At 41.2% G+C, this 23,026-nt stretch overlaps 1 protein-coding gene across 1 annotated transcript in view; it reads left to right on the plus strand.

Annotated features, from left to right (window-relative positions):
* kcnk2b (potassium channel, subfamily K, member 2b) overlaps nt 1-23,026 on the plus strand; it is a 41,518-nt gene that overhangs the window by 12,998 nt on the left and 5,494 nt on the right. Inside the window, exons 2-5 of the mRNA XM_061746694.1 lie at nt 5,192-5,309; nt 14,057-14,217; nt 16,973-17,183; nt 19,888-20,030. Of these exons, the coding sequence (XP_061602678.1) occupies nt 5,192-5,309; nt 14,057-14,217; nt 16,973-17,183; nt 19,888-20,030 (633 nt within the window). The remainder of the gene's footprint in view (nt 1-5,191; nt 5,310-14,056; nt 14,218-16,972; nt 17,184-19,887; nt 20,031-23,026) is intronic.

Here is a 23,026-nt window from a genome sequence, read left to right on the forward strand (position 1 = left end):
TACTCACCCAGGCAAGTTTGGTGTCATTTGGAGTCCTTCGGAAGATATTAGGGGTTTTTTTGCGAGCCGCTTCTCCATATAATGGTAGCGCATGGGGGCACAGCGGGACACAGACAATGCAGCGTCTAAATAACACATGATTGCCGCGAAACTCGTTCATTTATTTTATGAATCACTAGATCTGCTTCCAGGACCTGTTGTCTACATCCGGGGCTGTGTGTGTAACAAATAAATCAGTTTGTAAACAAGACCTCTGAACTCATGACGTCATCTCTATGCGCGCACTCTGTCCTCCGTTCAGTGAGCTCTTCAGCCGTATACTCTGGCTCAAAACGGTAAGGACGTCCATCATATTCAAAGTCGTCGTCCACAACCTCAGAATTTGACAAATATTCAGACATGTTTCAAATAACTAACAGTAAACTAACAGTAGCGAACTCCAGCTGTACACAGAGCTGTGTCTGCGATGCGCGCACGGAGATGACGTCATGAGTTCAGAGGTCTTGTTTACAAACTGATTTATTTGTTACACACACAGCCCTGGATGTAGACAACAGGTCCTGGAAGCAGATCTAGTGATTCATAAAATAAATTAACGAGTTTCGCGGCAATCATGTGTTATTTAGACGCTGCATCGTCTGTGCCCCGCTGTGCCCCATCCGCTACCTTTATATGGAGAAGCGGCTCGCAAAAAAACCCCTAATATCTTCCGAAGAACTTCAAATGACACCAAACTTGCCTGGGTGAGTATACGACCATAAAAAATGCCAGAAATAAGGTCCAGGTTGTAAAAAACCGAACTTTCCCTTTAATAGAGATTTCTTTCAATTTGGCTTTCTGGGACTTATTCAAGTGGGAAGAGAAGGAAATAATTTGTCCCTGCAATATGCTTTTAATGATTCCCACAGCAGTGAAAATGAAATTGGTTCCATATCATTTTGATTTATAGAGATGTAATCATCAATTTTTGTTTTAATAAATTTGGTGAAATTACAATAGGATGATAGTTAACAGACAGTACTTTGGGAATTAGTTTAGCATCAATAAAATAATAATCAATCCAAGAGATGGGTTATAAAATCTCCAAGGATCTCCAAGGATCAACGCAACCGTTCTTGGACACAAAATCTGAACGAGACCTCGACATTGAAGAAGGAGTCAGATTTCGTGGGTTGGAGCGGTCTAGTTTGGGGTCAATTACACAGTTCATATCCCCGCTAATTATAAGAAGGCTGTTGTTCAATGAGGGGAGACATTCAAATAGCTCTTTCATAAAGTGTGGGTCGTCCAAATTGGGGGCATATATATTAACTAATAATATGGGAATATGAAATAGCGTACCCGCCACAATTAAGTATCTGCCGTTTTTGTCTGATATCACCTTAGAAACTGAAAACTGGATTGACTTACCAATTAATATAGCAACCCCTCTGGCCTTAGAGTTGAAATCAGAGTGAAACACCTCAGAAACCCAGGGACATCTAAGTCTGACCTGGTCTTTGGTGCGCATGTGGGTTTCCTGCAGAAACACTAAGTCAGCTTTAAGACGTCTCAGGTGAGCAAATATCCTTGATCTCTTAATTGGACTCCCCATGCCTTTAATATTCCAGCTCAACAATCTCACAGAAGTATCAGTATTGGTGGCCATATGTTAAATTCCTAAAGATAGAGATGTACCGAATGCGGATCCCCAAGGAAGGAAAAGAAAGAAAGAAAGAAAGAAAGAAAGAAAGAAAGAGGAGAAAAAAAAGAAAAAAAGGGAAAAAAGCGACAATTTGAAAACAACAACAACAAACAAAACTTACTAAACCCCCCATCCCCCAATTGCACTTACAACGACCCCATCCCCAAACGATGGAGAACCCAGTGCAAACTCCTGCAAGCCTAGCAACATTAAACAGAAAGGTACAACCAATCATGACCAAGTTAAACTGAAAACCACATACTGTGTGTATATGGGAATAAGATGACACTGATAAACTAAAAAAAGTTATACTACACATTGAGCGACATGATGCCAACCTGAACTCCCTCTCTGCGCCGTTGTGAGTGATCCGGAGGCCCGCCGGGTACAACAGATCATAGCGGATCCCCGGTATTTCGCGGAGCCTGCGACGGGCGTCATTAAAGGCGGCTCGGGCACTTCGGGGTGTGGTCGGGAAAGACAGAAAAAGTAAACTCTCCGCAGTTGATCTGTTGCTGGGCCCTGGCTCGGTGCAATATGTCCATACAGTCTGTATGGTAGTGCAGACGGGCGATGATGGGACGAGGGCACTCTCCGGGCTTCGGCTTCGGCTGGAGATTGCGGTGAGCGTCGTCCACAAAAGGCTCCTTCTCCAGCTTAAAAGCCTCCTTGAGCAGAGAGGAAATATCCGTAGCAGCAGAAGAGTTGGAAAAATCTTCGGGAATTCCCACGATCCGTATGTTATTGCGCCGCGATCTCGCCTCCAGATCCTCGCATTTATTATCCAGCCTTATCAGTTCAGTTGACAGATGCTCCACTTTAGCCTGTAAGGTTGTAATGTCATCGGTGCAGGAGAAAAGAGATGTTTCCATTTCACCCACGGTGTTCTTCAGAGCGCGCACATCAGACTGGATGTTTGTAATGCTGCTTGATAATTCCGACTTCACTGCCTGTAGCTCAGTCTTGATGCTCGACAAGTTCTCAGTCAAGGCAGCCTGAAGCTCGCTTTGAAGACAGCCGCCATCTCAACGCGGAGTGATGCGAGCAGCTCGGCCTTAAAGTCGTGTGAAGGAGCGGCACCGGCGGCCTCGACCAGGCAGGAGGGGGGGTCACCACGAGGCGAGGAGGCGGGGAGGCGGGGATGCAGCGTGCGAAGAAGGCCGCGGCGGTTGTGCAGGTGGTTTAATTTTTGGAGGCATTTTGGTCGGCAAAAATACGGGGCCAAAGTCGAATAGTGATGGTCGGGAAAAATACACCGAAGGAAGATGAAAAAGCTGTACCAAAAATAGATTTTTTTAAAAGGTTGTTGCAGGAGCTCAAAAAACACGTCCTACTCCATTAGTCGCTACAACGGAAGTCCCCAGGTTTTATCTTTGAACCCTCGTCTGTATTTTGTTTGGAAATTGTTGTCGAATGCACCTAACAATTGTTGGGTTTCCATTGAGCTCTTTCTTTAATTTTCTCTGAATACAGTTGTATTCTTTGCATCTGAGTTTGCTTGGGTACTTGTTCATATAACTTTGGGCTTGTTTTTCTGTGAAATTGCTTAGAAATTGTGAAAGTTAAGGTTTTTGGATTTGACTTTTAGAACTGTAGTTGTTATTCGGCTTACTCCTGAGATGTTTTTTCGTCCGCTACACCTGAGGTGAAAAGGCCTGTGTTTTCCTCCTGTTCAATGATCCATGGACCATCTGCTCCTTCCCATGCGTAGGCAACGAGCACAGGAGAGTAGTAACCCTTGCTGCCTCATGATTGCCTGTGAAGAAATGCATGAATTTTTTAATAAATGCATACAAAGAGTGGATTAATAATTCATTTTTAAGTGCTTAAAAACTCTGATTTAGGTGTGAAATATGTGAAATGTGCCAGGATTATAGTTCACAAGGCTCACAGTACTTAAGAATGATGGTCAAAAGGATTATTATTATTATTATAAGCAAACTCTTTACTTTTATCAAACTGTCTGGCATCCTGCGTGTCATCTTCAGCATGAATCTGTTGCAGCAATATGTACCGGTGTCCTGAAAAACACCTTGTGTTCCACTCCTGTTGAGTCAGAAGTTGCCCAGAATATCTCACTCTCTGTCAGATAAGCCTGAGTACGTGTAGCCGGGCTGATTTCTCACTATTGTGCTGGTCAATAGCAAAAGAGCGCCACAGTAAGTCTCTGCACGTCAGAGGCTTACTGTGGTGAAGAGACTTTTCTATGCAACTCTGAGCCATGCCACCTGCAGAGGATCTCATATGACTCTTAAGTGGGGGTGTGTGTTTGAAATGAGCAGGAGTGAGAGTCCAAGGAACTGGTGCATAACTTTACAGAGTGATCCCGAATGAATTTATATGCCGCTAAATGTGAGATGGTATTTGATTTTAAAGGTCAAGGTCTTAGAGGACCTTTATGGTCAAAGAGTTCCTGGGTCTGGACATTAAAAGCAGGTTTCTAGGCCTGGACAGTAAAACAGATAGAAACGTGGTTTATTGGCAGGGGATAATAACACTATACTTCCTGAGAAAACTGAGATTATTCAACCTGTCCAGCCTGTGGCAACAAGTGACATACTGTACAGTAGTCTGCTGGGGGAACACCATCAGTGCCAGTGATACCGCCAATAAACTCCATCAGAAGACTGGGAAAATCATTGGAAATGAAAAGTCCTACCTTTTGCCATTTCATTGTACACCAGCTCACTTGCCATCTTCACTAGCATCATGATTTTGTGTGCATGCTGACAAAAAGAGCTGCATTGTACTACTACTACTCTGTTCCAGCAGGTTCATTCATAAATAATACACACAATGGAGCCTTCTTACATCTGCGGCTACCCAGTGATAAAAAATCTTGTATTTGTTAAGTCATATTGCAGAAGAATCCGATCTGTTATTGGCTTAAAAAGAAAAAAAAAAAGATAAAATCCAAGGCAATCTTTAAAGTATTCTCCTGAAATACATTAGCACCAGCTCTGCAGCATGTCCTGCTGCTGCCCCAACGTCTCAGAGCTCTTTTATTTTCAAAGTAACGATTCAAAGAAGCTCTTGAGACGCTCTCGGGTAAAGAAGCCCTTTTTTCTTACTGCAGTAGATTGTGCTGTTGTTCTGTGTTGTCTGGGGGCAGTTGAGGAGCGTTTGAAAATAATTGACCATTTGCCACAACATTTATCTTTAGTCAGTCAAGCAGAGTACGAGTGGAATTTTTAAATTAGTGGTCACTTCAGCCTCTAGGAAATGGTCTCAAATAAGATTCAGATTTAGCAAAAGAGATGTACTCATATTTAGACTGAGAACATGTGCAATTAATTTCAGAACGCTCCAATATTACTTGCAGCAACTTTAAAAAGTTCTCTCTGATTATTCTGCATTACATTATGATAACAGATGCTCCACATATATTCTCAACAATTAATTGGCTATGGTTGTCTTATATTCCCCAAGAACATGTATCCACCCGACCAGCATTGTTAAAGATTTCTCAGTCTATATCCCCCCCCGACCCCTGTCTTTCTTCTGCAGCAAGTGGTTTCAGCGGTCCGCGCAGGAGTGAATCCGACAGGAAATTTATCCCACCAGTCGAGTCTTTGGGACCTCAGTTCCTCCTTTTTCTTTGCTGGGACTGTTATCACCACAATCGGTAAGAAGAATAGTTTCTTAACTGCACAGAAATTAAATCTTGTGATGCTTCCAACGCTCTGCAAGAGAAAACTTTTTTTTAATCTTATTTTCTATTTAAAACGTATGAAAATGTTTGAGAGTGATGTTTGAGCTTTCTTTCCAAGCACACAGGCTGTCTATCTGACTTCGCCATGGACATTATTCACTGGAAAGAATGCAATTTTTAGTACATTTTAGGTGTGAAATAGCACTTGCACAGAATAAATTTCACCTGTATCGGCTCCTGTGCCAGATTGTGCTGCACTGCACCAGAGCTGTACTTGCAAAAAATAAAAATAAAAAACATCAGAGACTTTTCATCTGTGAAAGAAAAATACAAATGAATTTAATGGAAATGAATTCTCCAGGTTCCAGTAGCCAATACCATGTTTTTACAGGCCTTTAATTTAGCTTGGACCACAGGAGACATCCTTATTTATTTCTTGAAGAAAAATTATTCTTATTGTATTTCACTTTTTTTTTTAAACATTATTAGCTTTAGGGACTAATCTTCGCAATATACCAAATATATTGCTCATTTACAAAAGAAAATCAAAAAGAAAAACACACATTTCCCTGTATGAAAGATCTAAAGCCGGACACTCCAACACGATTCACATCTCTTCTCTCATCGCTCTCCCTTTCTCTGTCATCTGCAGCTGTAAGATCTTAATAATCAGGAAGAGCTCACACAAGCACCAGTTTCCCATCTCAACACACGCACGTACACACAGACACACACACACACACACACACACACACACACACACACACACACACACACACACACACACACACACACACACACACACAATCTGACATCTTATCTGCCTCCTCCAAGTGGACCTTGACAGATCGTTTTGTCTGCTCAGCAAGCTGATGAGCTCCACTTCACTCTTCTTGCTCACTGTCTGAGCTCGCCCTCTGGAGAAACCAATAGCCTTAATTGTAATGAAGTGGCTTTGCTCTCCATGTGGAAAACTACTGTGCTCGTTTTTCTGATAAATGGCCAGAATGTGTAGGCAGAAAGTGATCTTGATGGAGGTTTTAACACCAAACTGTACGTGCCACATCCAGCACAAACCCATTTCTGGGACCATTTCCCAATTTACAGATTGTGGAACACCACACCGGGCTTGTGTTTATTCATCTGCTTCTTAAGAAATACACGAACCGCAGCCATACACACATCCGTGCACCTTAACATAAAAGCTGTGTTTGGTTAGCTGCCGCCCTTCATTTTCTTTTTGCAGGATTTCATCTGGGCTCTGAAAGTCGAAATGTTTCAAACCAAATACATTTCAGTGAAAGAACTTGCTGTGTAGTTGTCAAATTAGTTCTGGTTTTGCATCAGGTGTGCACAATAAGATATGCACTGTGTGTTTTGCTCCGACAATCATTTACAGACATTTGGTCTCTTAACACACTAAGGTTTACTGGGGCTTTACTGTAATGTACAAAGATTTTCATTTCCTCTTCTTGAGAACTCAAATGTGTAGCCTATATCAGGTCAAGTGGTCCCTGCTTTGTCAGTGTAGGTAGCACAGTGCTAAAGGTTTGATTTGACTCCAGAAATATCACTCCCAGGTGGTATTTTGTACATTTCATCTTTGAAACATGTTTGCATAAACAACACATAATTGCTGTTCCATCTGTGGGCAATCACAACATCGCCTGATTGTTCTGTGGCCTTCGTGTTGTTGTGAGCAGAAATCATATCTAGAGAATCTATATCTAAAGCGAACATGTCAGTTTCAATGTTTTTCTGGCTTTGTTTTGCTTCATTCCAGAAGGGCGATCACGGGTAGATACGTGAGATGAGATTGATTTGTCTGCACACTGATCTTCATCTCGCTGCACCTAATTGAAGGAAAATAGACCTTGACTTCCACTTGTTTTTGTCTAAACAATTAATCCAGGAAATGAAGTGAAACAACGATGTGGTATCTGTTGCATCTTCTACCTCCATCGCCGTCTCTCCTGGTAACTGACAAAATGCAGCAATTATTAATCTCTCAGTATCCCGTCCCCTGGGATTCCTTAACCCTCTGTAGACGTTACATTCCATTGAGTTCCCGTTATATAGAGATCAGCAGTCATCCTTTTGAGCTTTGGGAAAACATGTTGTTTCAAACAAACATTTTCCCCCTCTGATTCAATAAAACATTTTGTATGTTTAAGAAGAAAAAAAAAGGTTGCTTTAGGAATGACAGACCAAACCAAGGCAACATTAGTACCATGAATACCACTTGGATAATACCATATTATTAGCATAAAAAAATAAGTAAATACACATTGAATACGTGGCTATTTTCCAAATCGTGCACCCCTCTGTGTCTTTATGGGTCATTTATTACACTCAAAAGATTAGTGTGCAATGATATGCTGGACGTGCCATCCATGGTCGCCATCTCTGCTACAGTTGCAGGATTTGCTAGGGGTTTGTCACGTTTTTAGTCAAAAAGAGAACAGTAATCTGTTGTTGGTTCAAGTTTAGTTCCTCATTAAAAGAAAGATTAAACAGATAAGAGACATGACTTGGAAATGTGGGTTCATTTTGTTTCGCATTTGAGGTTGTTGTAATGTCAGATTTTGACTGTAACATGGCAAGAACTCTTTTTCTTAAATATTGTCAGGGCTTGAGACACAGCAAACATGAGCCTATTACTGCCATCTACTGGTATGGAGTGTGAACCCCAGGATGGGTTTAACTAGGATTAAACTATGAGAGTTTTCAATTGGGACAGCACTCATTTTACACTGCATATGAATGAGGACTGTGCATATTTGTTTTGTGTTTGAGTGTACTCATGGCATTACTTAAAGGGGACCTATTATGGCATTTAATGTCTATTTTAAACAGGCCTTGAATGTCTTAAAAACAAGCTTTTGATTGATTTTTCTATATAAATTAGAAATTCAGCCTCTGGGCCATGTCTTTATCTTTACCGTTTCTAACCTCATTCTCCATAAGGGATTCTGAGTGGGCGGGGAGGCTATGATAATGAGGCACTGTGCTGATTGGCTGCGCGATACACCGCTATGAAAAAATGGCGGAAGCTCCGGCCGGTGGAGTTAAGCCTGAATTATGGTTCTGCGTTTAATCGACGCAGACTCTACCCTACGCCGTAGGCTCTGCGTTGGTGTAACGCGGAACCATAAATCAGCCTTTACACCGTGTCATGCATGCGATGTGAGTGAGAGTCAGCGACAAAATCAATTCTATTGCTTTATTTTCTATTGAACTGTTCTAACTGGCCTCAGCGATACAGCGCTGACATCCGCTGCTAAACCAGGAAGCAAGAACACATGGAGGCACACGACGAGCACTGGAAATCTGCAACAAAAACCACAAACGAAACACGAAACCGACACGGAGCCGACCAAAACACGAGCAGCAATCGACCCAAATCTCGAGATCCAATCACAGTCTAAGCTAAGCTAAGCTACCGCGACTAAATAACCCCAAAAACTACAGAGCAAGCATGCAGGTGAACAAGCCAGTGTGTATGTCTATGTGTGTGTGCGTGTATGTATATGTCTGTGTGGCTATGTGTGTGTATATGTATGTGTGGCTGTGTGTGTGTGTGTGTGTGTGTGTGTGTGTGTGTGTGTGTGTGCGTGTATGTATATGTCTGTGTGGCTATGTGTGTGTGTGTGTGCGTGTATGTATATGTCTGTGTGGCTATGTGTGTGTGTGTGTGTGTGTGTGTGTGTGTATGTGTATATGTCTGAGTGGCTGTATGTGTGTGTGTGTGTGTGTGTGTGTGTGTGTGTGTGTGTGTGTGTGTGTGTGTGTGTGTGTGTGTGTGTGTGTGTGTGTGTGTGTGTGTGTATGTGTATATGTCTGAGTGGCTGTATGTGTGTGTGTGTGTGTGTGTGTGTGTGTGTGTGTGTGTGTGTGTGTGTGTGTGTGTGTGTGTGTGTGTGTGTGTGTGTGTGTGTGTGTGTGTGTGTGTGTGTGTAATCCTATCAAAGCTCCACCTGAAGTGTATCTATAGTGGGGGAGGGGGGGGGAGCAACCCCGCCACCCGCGAGACAAGAGGCCGACAAAGGAGAACCCGGAACCCAGGCCACCGGCAACCCCACAAAGGGCGAGAAGAGGGCGGGAGGCAACTCACCGCCAGCGAGGCGCCAGCTGAACATTTGTCGGACGCCCTGCTTCTATTTTCTTCCTGTCGCTTGCGTTGAAAGCCGGTTGAAAGCGCTGTAGGAAACGGTCACGGATGGGGAACGGCTGATCCAGTTATCTCTATAATACCTCCTCATTTTACTACAAAAACCTCAATACAGTGGCAGCTGGCTGGAGGGAGATGGACAGAGAGCGTCCGATGTCACGCAGTGCGATAGTCGGACGCTTGCATGCAGTTACATGGTTTTATAGTTGTGGCCGTGGTTTCAAGCATCGGAGGCCAACCTCTGCTCCTGTCGTGACGTCACGACAGGAGCAGAGGTTGTAGAAGTCACATGACACTGGATGGCTCATCCGTCCGGGCTGTACAGACACTGCAGAATTTGGTTGCTTTCCTCCTTCTCTGAGTTGGCAGGCTGAGGGGAGACCACTTTATATATGTTAAAGCAAGAAAAAACGTGTTTTTCACAATAGGTCCCCGTCTCGAATGCCGCAGGTTTATTTATAAGGCCAACTACCTTTACACTGCACTTTTCCGGCTTAATTAAACACTTTCACTGCTTGCTGCCTTCTTTCCTGCTATATCCTGCCTCCTCAGTCACTCGAACAACCGCAGGCTCGTTCTTCTCTCTCTCACTCACTCGCTCTCTCCACACACGCACACTCACACGCTGCCCCGTCCCACACGGCACTCTTATAACACTGGTCTTGTCTTCCCCTTGCTCCCTGCTGGTCCGTACTGTTTCCTCCCTCCGTGTTTTCCACGTCAGGTTTTTGATTCACGTTCACATTCTGGTTTTTGGTATCCTGCTCAGCAGCGCTTTGGTTTTGTTTTGTTAAAATAAACACGTTTTAAAGGGTCACAGTGGCGCAGCTGGTAGTGCAGCCGTCTCACAGCAAGAAGGTCCTGGGTTCAATTCCCGCCGGGGAAGCTGTGGGCGCTGAATGCGTGTTAAGTTCCCCCATGACCCTGGGTTTGGTTGGCGAAAGGGCCTTTCTGTGTGGAGTTTGCATGTTCTCCCCGTGTTCCTTGGGTAGCTAATGTGAGCTACCCTCACAAAAACATGCAGCAGTCCTGAGCTATACATTCCCCTCTGGCCAGCCGGGGCGCCAGATGGGGTGGGGAAGATCTGGCCGGAATAACGTGATCCTTCCACGTGTTACGTCTGGCCAGAGAAACCCCACCCTGTCTGGTGAAAAGAAGCAGCCTGCTCACTCCTCAGGTTAAGGAGGAGACCTGAGCTCAGTGCAGGTTCCTCCCGGGGTTGGTAAAGGATGGCAATGCCTAGGACTGTCACTTAGGTAGGAGCACTGGGTGATATAATGGGGGAAAAAAATTGGGATAAAAATATTTATAAATAAATAAACACGTTTCTGGGAAATCCTGCTCTCCTGCATCTGGGTCCTACTGACCTGACAGTGGATGGCTGCAGCGGCCCCTTTGAATCGGCTTTTGGATTCAACGTTAAAGACTTGTTGAACTTTTTTCTTTGAAAACTGAACAAAAGACGGCATCAAATCATTCGTTTGCAATGTAGATGTATTTGCTGTTTTACCGACAGGCAACGGCAGAAATTATAATTTACCATTTAGCTCCACTGGCAACTAAATGGGGCTTCGGTTGCCTCCAAACTGATCACTCTGACAAAGGACACAGTCAAAGGGGGGGGAAAAAAATTGGACATTCAGCCCTGCAACTTGGCATCCACAGTGATAATGAGATTTGAAGTGGCCACTGCCAGCTGATATTCAGCAGTCCTGATTCCTGGCTTCTGCAGATGAAATGGCAAGACAAAATCCTAGTGATTATGGTGCAGGACAGCCTTCGTGTTTACAAATAGTAAACCTGATCTCACAATAAAGTAAGGTATTCAAGTACCTGTAGTAAGTCATCTGGACATGATTGTATATCTGCCTCCTGTTAGCTAGCCCTTGGTGCAGCCCCTTGTATGGAGGCCCTATGGATCGTTTTCAGACCCTACATCTTTCTAGAGGCGTGTCCAATCTCTCAGGCTACACCACCTCCACAGCATAATGAAACGTCCATGTACGAGTCAGAGCCCACGTGCGATTTCTTATTTTGAAATTCACAGGATTCTCTTGACCAGCAAGTCATGATTAACTTCCTGCCAGCTCGATCTGCCGTCTGTAAATTGACATGGTCTAGCAAAGTCCAAAATAGATTCAAAGCATATTTTTAGCAGAGCAAAAGCAGACGGCTGACCACTCTCACTGACGAAGACGGTAATGAGTCACAGTGGCTGGTGCGGTGCTGCCGTTCTGCTACCGCTCCGTGGCCTGTGTGACCAGGGCTCAACTTCAACCCTTCTGCATCACTGATCATTACACGACCTACGCCATTGAAGAAGCAAGCCAAAGTCAAGCGAAACTGTGTCTCTTTGATACGAGTGTTGTCAGAAAAATGATTTATGGAAGCATTTAAGCAGAACAGAGTCCGGAACGAGACACATTTGTTAGATGACAGCCTCATTTATAAACCCTTAAATCTACAGGGACAACATTCACTCCTGGGTAACACAAATTTACCGCAGCTAAGACAACTAACAAACATACTTATCATTTTAGGTGACAGAGTCAAATTTCAAAAATGACCGTATTTTACAGAAAAGTGCTTTTTTAAATTTAAAGATGATTCAGGTTTCACTTCAAATTAATTCTGTCTATAGTTTTCCCCGCAGGGTTACCTGGGGGTGTTTAAAACAAATATGTTTATTGCAATTACTGTATGTAGACTTGATTGACAGTTTTTCTCACATCAGGTGTCACCCAGTTCCAGTCCGAAAGTCTCATAGGATTCCCTGCAGCTCTTGTCTGACAGATGACTGCGTTAATAAAGGAGAGTGAATGTAGCTCATTATGCAAACGCGGCATGAGATTTTAACAACGAAGCTGATACCGGTTCCTAATGTGTGATGTTTTCATGTGTGGCTCTTGTTGTTCAACACATCATTTTCCATCTGAATTTAAAGATGGGTTTAGCTACGACACCGGCAGTAACCACTGTTACGTTCCCAGTGGTGTCTCTTGACATTAAAAGCTGATGAACCGCTCAACTTTTATTTTTTCTCAATTTTTTATTCATGTCGGAGTTGGTTGAGAACGCAGGAATAAATTGTAGTGTGAGTCAGAGCCTTCACCCAGATTGATCTCCCTCCACTTAAATTTCATCAGAACTCTTTTTATTTTTGTGCCTGTCGGCATTCTTAATACAGCACAGTTAAAGGGGACTTATTATGGAATCTACAGGCCTTGAATGTCTTAAAAACAAGCTTTTGATTGTTTTTGCTAAATAAATTAGAAATTCAGCCTCTGAGCCATGTCTTTATCTTCCCATTCTCTAACCTCATTATCTATGCTGGATTCTGAGTGGGCGGGGCTATGATAATGAGGCACTGTGCTGATTGGCTGCCTGAATGACGTGATACACCGCTACGAAAAAATGGTGGAAGCTTCGGCCGTTAGTTAGTTCTGGGCGTGGTTTCACACATCGGAGGCCAACCAATGTAAATCGCTCCGTCGTTACATTATGACGGGAGCAGAATCTGAACGGCTCGTAGAAGCCACATCACACTGGATGGCTCATCAGACACTGTACAGACACTGCAGAATTTGGTTCCTCCTTCTCTGAGTTGGCAGGCTGAGGGGAGACCACTTTATATATCTTAAAGCAAGAGAAAACGTGTTTTTCATAATAGGTCCCCTTTAAGTTTCAAAAACGTTTTCTTGCCACACAAAGGTTTGGCTTCATAAAATAAAAAGTAATTACTGAATAGATTGTTTTCCTTTGTTCTGCCTCATTTTAAGTTTTACATACAGTACTTCAAGATATTGATGCTTTTATTAGATGTGACAAAGGATGCTGCAAGACTAATTCAAAATAGAGCTTCAGAAAACAAATTTGAAAACAAAGCCTAGCCAGTGTCAGTTATCTGCACAAACACAATTACCGTAATCGATTTTACTGGTCCAGTTGTTATGAAAACACAACACTCGCAGCAGCAGTTAGTCTGTTATGCACCAGGAAAAAGAGTGTGTACATTCATATTATAAATGCTGTGATATTTATTTACTTTTTGGTTTTTTATTCAAGTATCTTCTGAATAATGAGTGGGCATACACACCTGTCCATTCATCTCTAGCTAAAACTCACTTTCTATCCATTTACAGTAGTTATTTATCTGAATGTTAATGCATATTTCCATCCATATAAATGACCAAAATGCATTCCTTCAAAAATATTCTGTAAAAAAAGAAATACATTTATGTGCAAAGCCCAATGCTTCCCATTTTAGAGATCACAGGACCTCTTCTGCATAAATGCTTGTTTGTGCAACAGCATTGGCTTTGCTTACAAAGAGCTTGGCTGCTGCCAGCAGAGTCTAAATAACTATTGAAAAAATTGATTGCTCTTTAAAGGTTAATGAACATGAATCATTAGAATTCGTGCAAGCTTTACAATAAAAAACACGTCCACTAATAATTTACTATCAACATTTGCATAAACCTTGAAATTAACATTCAACAATTTGCAATGTATTTTTAATCAACTCTGGTCTTAATTTCTTTTGTTTTAGGATTTGGGAACATCTCTCCTCACACAGAGGGAGGACGGATCTTCTGTATAGTCTACGCTCTGCTGGGGATCCCACTATTCGGATTCTTGCTGGCTGGCGTCGGGGACCAGTTGGGGACGATTTTTGGGAAGGGCATTGCCAAAGTAGAAAAGATGATTGTGGTAAGATGTGTGGTTTGAAAACATTTGTCTCTATCAGTGACAAATAAAAAGGATTACAAATTGTCAGGTGAAAGAGAATGTCTCAAATGGGAAGATCCGTGTATAGAAGCTGTATTGAGGTGTGCAAGGGGTGGATGTAATAGAAAAGAAGAAAATGGCTGTTGGCTGCCTAGGAGGAAGAGAAGAGGGAAAGGTTATAGATGAGGCATATTTTATTCAGGTGTACACTATTCCCTGCTGTCCTCGTCTACTCTGCCCACTGGCTCTCAAACCAGGAAACCAAGCCAACCACATGAGCAGCTGGAAACCTCATCACGGTGCGGATCATTTACATCCCCTGTGATGTTTACGATGGATGTAAATGTGTGTGATTAGCTTTAAATTGTTGTCACGGCCATATTTTGCAGCTTAATTCATCATTGTTGGTGCAGAAACGACGCTAAACTTTGACTTTTCCTTTTTGCGTAACTGTTACCGTGATAAAAATGGGACCATGTAAGACAACGTGCACAGTTAAAACGTGTCTGGGAGCTCAAAGTTTCACCTTTATAACTAAAACCAGCTGCATATTACAAGTTAGTGAGGACTGTATCTTAAGGCTTCTGCACACTGCAAGATTTTTGCAGCCTGATAAGATCATCACATCTCACACTGTAGGACTTGGATCTGCTTAATCTTGGGTAAGACATCAAGAACTATGTTGGCAGACTGTACGGTGGTGCCCCCCTGTGTCGTAGGCGACGTCCTGATGCGGCGGGATGTATGTTGCGTCATCAGCTTGTGAAGTGGTAAATATCCAAAAAGTGAAAATTAACTGCTCTGTAGTCGCTTTCATATGCGCCAAAAATGCTTTAAAACATAGATGGCAAAGGAGAATGTGGTTGCGGTCATGATTTGTGAGAAGAGACCAGTTTAGGTTGTCCGTTTTTCAAAAAGAGCGCTGATGTGACCCAGGCTGCAGATACAAACGTTATGTGCAATGTCCTCATAGTGTTGATTTCTGTTACTGCAACTCTACCAGATCTGATTCTTTCTCAGAGTATTGTAAAGCTTAGTTTCTTTTACAATTCCCTTCTTTTAGAGGAATTACACTGGGTTGCAGAAATACTCTCACGACAGCCATCTTTCGTTTGAGGTGGCCACAAATCGTTCGGCTTGAAGGAGCCTTTACAAATTTTCTGTCAGGTTGCTCCTCCAGTTATTAAACAAGAATTTTGTCTCAGTATTTCTTTTTTTATATCATTTATAGATCCATTTTAGAGATCAATTGAGACTCTTGGACTTAGAAACGTCCTTGTCCAACTGTGCAGACTTGTACAATAGCAGTTCAACTATTGACTGAGTTGGACTGTTTTTTAATTTGAATACCAATTGTCCCTTCCTTGTTGTGGAATAGCCAAATCTTAGGGGATACTTTTGTAGCAAATCCAAACACATCAAACACCAAATTTTCCAGATAATAGAGCTATGCAAAGAGATGATTTGGTCTCGATTCACTCTGGATCACAGCAGCTGAAAAGGGTTTTCTTATCTTTTTTCATTTCACTAACTTATTTTCATAGACTGTTTCTGTCTATTGATGCTGTGATGAAGTGGTTTTAAAAGTAGTTTTTTTTTCAATCCATGAATAAAGAACAAGAATATCCAGTTTTAGTATAAAAAGGACCGACGTTTGCTTTTATTCAGGCTCTGTAAATACTCTTCAGCAACAGGTGACTCTCCTGCAACAGACAAGATGATCTTGTTTCATCACCGGCTCCCTGAGGAGGGGGGAGGAGGTCAGGAGCCTGAACAATAGAAATAGATGGACTGCCGGGATAGACGCTGCTGTGCATGAACAATAGCTCCATCAGTCCCCCTGGAATACAACAGTGATTGGTTTTTAGCTTATTCAGTATTGCAAGGCTCACTGTGAATAACGTTAAAATGCATGTTTGGGTACTGTAATTATCTCTTTGCATAGTGCAAAAAAGGACATAATACATCAGAGACTCAGTGGTCTGAGGTCCGTCAGCTCTTTATATCAGAATCCTGCGCTGTGGACTTACATAACTGGAGAGGAAAAGGGCATAGTATACAAGGAACATGCCGAACGCAGCCACGCTGTAACAGTGATGGAAAGGGAGCCTCTGGAGATTACACCAAGTTGTAATATAGTTAAAGAAAAGTGCACAAGCTGTGATGCACATCTGCTGAATCCATTAGGATAGGTCAGACTGCTGACCGCACGTGAAACGAAACTGAACAGAACACAACTGACTGCATTTATTGCAGGCAACAGACATGTTTAGTCCACCTCCTCCAGGTCTGCCGGGAGCATCAGCTTGAAGATGTCAGAAAACACAAATGTATTGTCAGGGGGAGGTTGAAGGAAGTCATTTATTGTTATATTAACTGGTGAAAATGTGTCTAGATATCAAGGAAATAGGAAAGACATGGTTTGTTTTAACATTAACTCCTAAAGAGGACTAAAATGAAAGAAACAACCAACTCGCGATTATTGATTTTGATCACATCTGAATTAAAGAGATTCATACACCGCAACTGAAACTGAAAGGTGACGGAAAACCATCAACCAATCAGAGAATCAGGCTCATTCTGGAGCATTCATTCACAGCTTCCACCCTGCCTTGAGATTTCACATTTTTTATATTGAAATAAATTATAATATGAAATAAAATAAACCATGTGCTCCACTGATTTAAATAGAGGTTTATTTTTGAATCTTTGTAAATAAAAAAAAATCTTCCCTCAGAAATGGAAGGTCAGCCAGACGAAGATCCGTGTCATCTCCACGCTGCTCTTCATCCTGTTTGGGTGCCTCATTTTCGTGGCCCTGCCAGCTGTCATCTTCAAACACATCGAAGGCTGGAGCCCACTCGAGTCCATCTACTTTGTCGTCATCACCCTCACCACCATCGGCTTCGGAGACTTTGTCGCCGGAGAGAAAGGTCATTTGACAGAGGGTATGTGATTTATTTTCCTCAAAGGCTGTCTTCTATTTGCACGTCTGACTCGTTGATTAGAATCAGCGTATTTATAGCTGAGTGACTCCTGAGCCAGCTTGGCTCAGATGTGCTGAGCAGCAAAACGCCTCCCTCTGCTGCTTTAACAGCCTGTTCTTTGCTGTATGATACTTGCCTCCTGTGACTTTAAATATAGGATGAAAACGGATTAATGTCCTGAACTGTCTTTTAATGATATAATAAAAGCATCCGATAACAGGCTTTATGAGTATTGACAGGAATTTCAAGAAGATTGCACACTGAGAATACAATGAATGACAGATATAAAATGAAGAGTTGTAAATTTGTGAACCTGTGGTGGACTTGTGAGTTGTCCCTGTCCAGTGGCAGTTGATTTAGAGCTGGGGAATTATGCCATTTTCATTGAGTAATGATGCAGTGTTTTATGTGAATTATTTGCCTTTATTTCCTACTCATAAAAACATCCACAGGCTATGCTTTGTATGTAGGTCAGAGCTGATTTTACTGACTTGGGGGCCTGTCTGATGGATATGAGGAGAGCATCATGAGTAGCAATGAGTCATGGTGTAAAACCTTGTTTTAAAAAGAAGAAGAAGAAGAAGAAGAAGAAGAAGAAGAAAGATGCTAGTGACATTTGGTACATGTTAAATGATGTTAAATGATGTCCTACTGCATTTATCAGTAATAATGGTGCAAACGCAGGTGATCCAGCTGAGCTGAAGTCAGAAAGGGTTTTTCTTTCAAGATGATCATTTTCCTAGGTCAGGATTTTTTTTGACACTGCTGGTGGTTTGGACATCCATCCATCATTTGAAAGAGATAAATTTAGATTTTTGTCAAGATTTGAAAGTTTTTTTCCACAAAGGGAATAAGGAGATGATTGACCTTAAAAGAGGCTGATTGACCTTTAAAAGGTAGTATTTTTCAGAAATTAAAATAAAAAGCATCATGTGTCATTCAAGTAGTTGAGGGCAGCATTTTCAAAGTTAATGATGATTACATCTTCATGGTCCAACTTCAGCTCTTCTGTGCACCAAAGTCAAGCTACAGGCAGGTTTGGGTGACATGTTCAGGGTCAATAGGAATTTTAAGATTTAATAACAAGATATTACCCATCTTGAAACAATAATCTTTTTTGTGTTGGAAACTGCATTATAATTGTGGTGCGATTAAATATATGTGGTGTAAAGACAGGATAAGCGATATAGTAAGCAGGTTGCACGTTGCACGAGATAATATTATTGTTACGTTGTAGAAAAATGATGATATATTTGTAATGATTATATAGATATACACTTGTATGAATCTGCTTATAAGATTGTTACGGCTCTTTTTACATACTTGATTCTATGCAAGGTAAATCTGTGATAGAAAAATAGACTAATTACCAAAATGTCAGTATTGGTGTTCCTGTAAGATTTTGACTTTAGTGATTTATAATGTAGAACCGTCATTAAAAGAAAATCTTTTCCTTTTAACTAATGTTTCATTGCTACCTCTGCTCTTGGCCTGGCACCAAAATCTCTGGCTTTGGGAATAATCCAGCGTAAAATTCTCTTATTTCACAAAATATCCAACGACCCTTCAATGACTGATGCGTCAATCCGTATCATGCATGATAGAATAGGATTCTAGTTTAATGTTTTCATACTTACATTTTAGTCATGAAGGTAATAACAACAGAAAATTAATTATCAGCGAAAAAAATCCTGGTTAAAATGTTCTTTGTGTGTGCAGAAAAAAAATACAGAGCAAAAACAGGCGGGCAAACAGGGATAGCCTGGGCACGTGTTAATTTTGCAGTCCGCATGTGAGTGTATGTGTGTGCATGTGTGTATATCAGGTGGTTAATTTGATTTGACCTGCTTGGCAGGGAACAAGAGAGTGGCAGATGGAAAAAATCACAAACACTTAGCTGCTAGATTAAACTTCCCTGAGCAGGCCTCATGATTATTGATTTGATTACACTCACTTTAGTTACAGTAAACGAATCATCCTGGACGCCTGTAGTTAAACACCACTAGATAATGGATCATAATCAAACAGCAGGCATCGTAGGGGATGCGTGGACGCTTAAAAAAACTGCTTTGAAGGCCTCTAATTCCCTGAAAGGTCAATATGTTTGTGGCTCCAAGGCTGATTTTACGTATTAGATTTACATTATTAAGTCAAAGAAGCCGAACATAGCCCTAATATGATTGAGGAGGTGTAATGGCTTCACATCATCCTCAATTTCATTTCTGAAGGGTCACGGATTATCTGACAAAAATAACCCAGTGTTAATTCCATTTTTAGAAGAATATGTGGTCAACAATGAAGTGGGAAAGACACACGGGCATCAGAAAACCAAGATAATCACACTTCAGTATTCTGTTCTAAATCTGACATTGGCTAAAATTAGTCCTATTAGTCTCTAGTTTCCCTTTCATTTACTGTATAAAAAGTAGTTCTTCTGAGATATGTGTCAAAATCGTAGAACCAATTAGACCTGGCAACAATAGAGGGAAAATAGTGTATGGCATGAACACAAAAGCTCATTAGGGGGTAAAAGTTAAAGCCTCATTTTCATCATCTCACACCACTAGGCTATCACACAGTAGCAGCCCTACAACTATGAGTTTGGTAATCGACCAAGGAGGATCTAATTGGCTTTGGTAGCCCACTTGTGTTGTTTGCTCTGCAGGTGGGTCAGAGAGTCTTGACTACCTGGACTACTACAAACCGGTGGTGTGGTTCTGGATCCTAGTGGGCTTGGCTTACTTTGCTGCAGTGCTCAGTATGATCGGAGACTGGTTCCGGGTCATCTCCAAGAAAACGAAAGAGGAGGTAAGCGTCACTGTGAGTTCAATGCATCTTTAGACCTTTGCTGAGTTCCCTGTGCACACCTGCCAGCTGTCACAGATTTGCAGATAAGTGAATGTAAATTTTCAAAGATTACCACGTGGAGGTTTGTAGAGGAAATCAGCTGGCATTATGCATATTCACTCTAGCCTAGATGTAATTTCCTTTCATATTCAAAGACATTCGACATGCAGCTTCACATGCATTCACTTCTGTGATGCAGCTGCAGCTATATGGTGAACCCTAAAAGCCCCTCCTGAGCCTAAATAGCCATAAATGTAACATCCATGATGGAGAGACATTTGCAGCAAGGTCACTAATGTAGTCATGCTCTCATGGCGACAGACCTATAGTGACCCCTTAATAGTCAGGATCACTCCAGAAAGCATGAGTCTGAACCACTGAGCATCCATCCTGGCTTCAACCTGGGAAGTAAAGACCATTTTGGGAAGCACATCTATTCATACCAAGTCTTAAGATAAAATGTTGTATATCTAAATAAGGCTCTGAAACAGCGGTGAACAACCACTTCCCTGCAATAACATGTTTGTCTTATTTCTTTATTCTACGTGACATAAATAACAGGGAGGGGGCAGCGAAATAAAAGTCTACAGCCTTTCCTGTACTTCCACTGGCATAATTAAGTGTACAGCTGTGGGGGCTGTGAGCGCTGCACAGAATTATATTACTTGAAGAAAAGGTTTTCCGTGGGAGGCTGGTGGAGGTTAAGAGGGATAGTAACTAGCAGAGAAAGTCAGAGCATAAGAGAGCAGTGTTTTTCTCAAATGTTCACACAATTGTGCCATGTATTTATATCCAAGAGCCTCTTAACCCCTTTTTCTTTAAACACAAAGGCTAATGATGAATGAATAGCATGGATAAGGAGGCTTAATGCATGAAGATGGAACTTGTCAATAATGATAGACTGCCCATCAGATAAATATATATAGCCTCGTAGAACACTTCTTTTTTCTTCATAAAACCCAACAGGCAAAATGATGAGAGTCAGATTCATTTATTCGGAAATGTGCGAAACTAGATAAATAGATAGATAATAAGAATAGAGAAACATATTTTCTCATCAACAAAACAAATTTTACATTTTTTCAAATAACAAAATGACCAAAATTTGAACCATTTTTCAAACAATAAAAGAACTGAAAAAATCTGAAGAATTGTTCAAATATGTTATTTTGTTACTTGAAAATTTTAAAATATGTTTATGTAAAATATGCTTTGTTGGTGAGAAAATATATTTTGTGAGGGGGGATAGGCTATATATTGTTTTTCGGCACTACCTTGTTCTCTAATATGGGATGAATTACTCCTATGTGGGATCAATAAAGTTCTTATTTTTGCCATCTGAGAAAATTAAATATATTATATTTGGTGCCTAACTGTTTCCCAAGTATATTAGTGCGTGTGTGAATGAATAAATGAGACGTAAAAGGTGAATTTCTTACCTATTTTCTTACTCACATAAAAACAATCCTAACCCTAATAATGTATCAGGCTCATGTGTGTGACAGCAGAATTAACTTTTTTATTTACATACAAATGTTTATCATTACGAACTGCTGCATGTAAACGTACTGACTGAGAGCTACGCGCCGACTAGTGGGTGACGGCTGTATTGCTACTATAGCCTGGCGTGAGCCTGTGAGTCCGAGCTCAGGGCAAAGGAAAAGTTACGGACGCACGAATCGTCTTACACACGGATCGTTTTTACAGATTTGCCACGGCAGAAGTGCGTCAAAATCCACGTGTACAAATCTGAATACAGACACACAAATCTTTTTACGCACACACAGATTGAGATACGCACACACAAATAATATTGGAACAATAATACCCCCATAGAAAGCATGGAGGAAGTGACGTCCTCACCGAGGGCCCGCCTTGATGGGAGAACTGACAGTTTGCATTTTCAAATTGAATATTGTCCCTAAAAGTGCGTTGTAATATGTAAATGTAAATGCAATAGCCTGGGGCGCTGTTTCTCTTATTGCATTTGAATATTGTACTTTGTGCAGCAGTTTCAGTCTTTGAAAATGAAATGTGAAATGCCGTTTTCATTTTAATTTGCAAGTTGTTAGAAAATTGCATTTTAATTTAAATTTTGTCCAGAAAAGAGCTTGGTGACATTTAAATGTAAATGCATTAGCCTGGGGGCGCTGTTTTTCTTATTGCATTTAAATATTGTCCTCTGTAAATCAGGTTAAATATTTCAAAATGAAATGTGAAACAGCTTTTCCATTTTCATTTTAATATTGTCATAGAATGCCCATACAAGTATGTGAACATGAAAATTCAAATTGAATTATTGCATTTTAATTTCATTTTTGTCCCAAATAACTCATGCATATGTGGAACATTATAATGCTATTGTGGAATTACATTTGCATTTGAATATAGTTCCTCATATGCTTCCATAACAAAAAAGGTATTCTTGCATTTTTCAACTGTTCTTAATTTGAAAAATATTGTATAAAACAGGAAAGCAAAGATAGTTGTGTGTCCTTATGATAGATGGAGACCAACTCCAAATAATAAATTGCAGTTATGAAGATTTTTCATGTGCTGCACAAACTGTAGATCAGACAAGACACGACGAACAGTGCTGGAGGGAGGAGCTGCTCAGCAGTTGTCTGAGGAGCGCCGCTAGTGATTTTGGGCCCCATGAAAAGAATCTTTACAGGGCCCCCAACACAGCAACATTTTTTGATGGTATTTTACATACAATTATGCATTTTAATGGTATTTTTGACTATCATTACCATATTTGTGAAAGAAGAACAACATGACAGTTGACATGTGCACAGTGGCGGCTGGTGATAAAAGATTTTGGGGGGGCGCACTGGCGTTAAACACACAACTATAAACTCTACTTGAACATACATTTTTTTGTTATTTTTTATTATATATCACTACATATACATATACTACATATACATGTAGCATATTTTACATAAACGTATTTT

The sequence above is a fragment of the Cololabis saira genome, chromosome 18, assembly GCF_033807715.1.
Source record: "Cololabis saira isolate AMF1-May2022 chromosome 18, fColSai1.1, whole genome shotgun sequence".
Taxonomy (NCBI): Eukaryota; Metazoa; Chordata; class Actinopteri; order Beloniformes; family Belonidae; genus Cololabis; species Cololabis saira.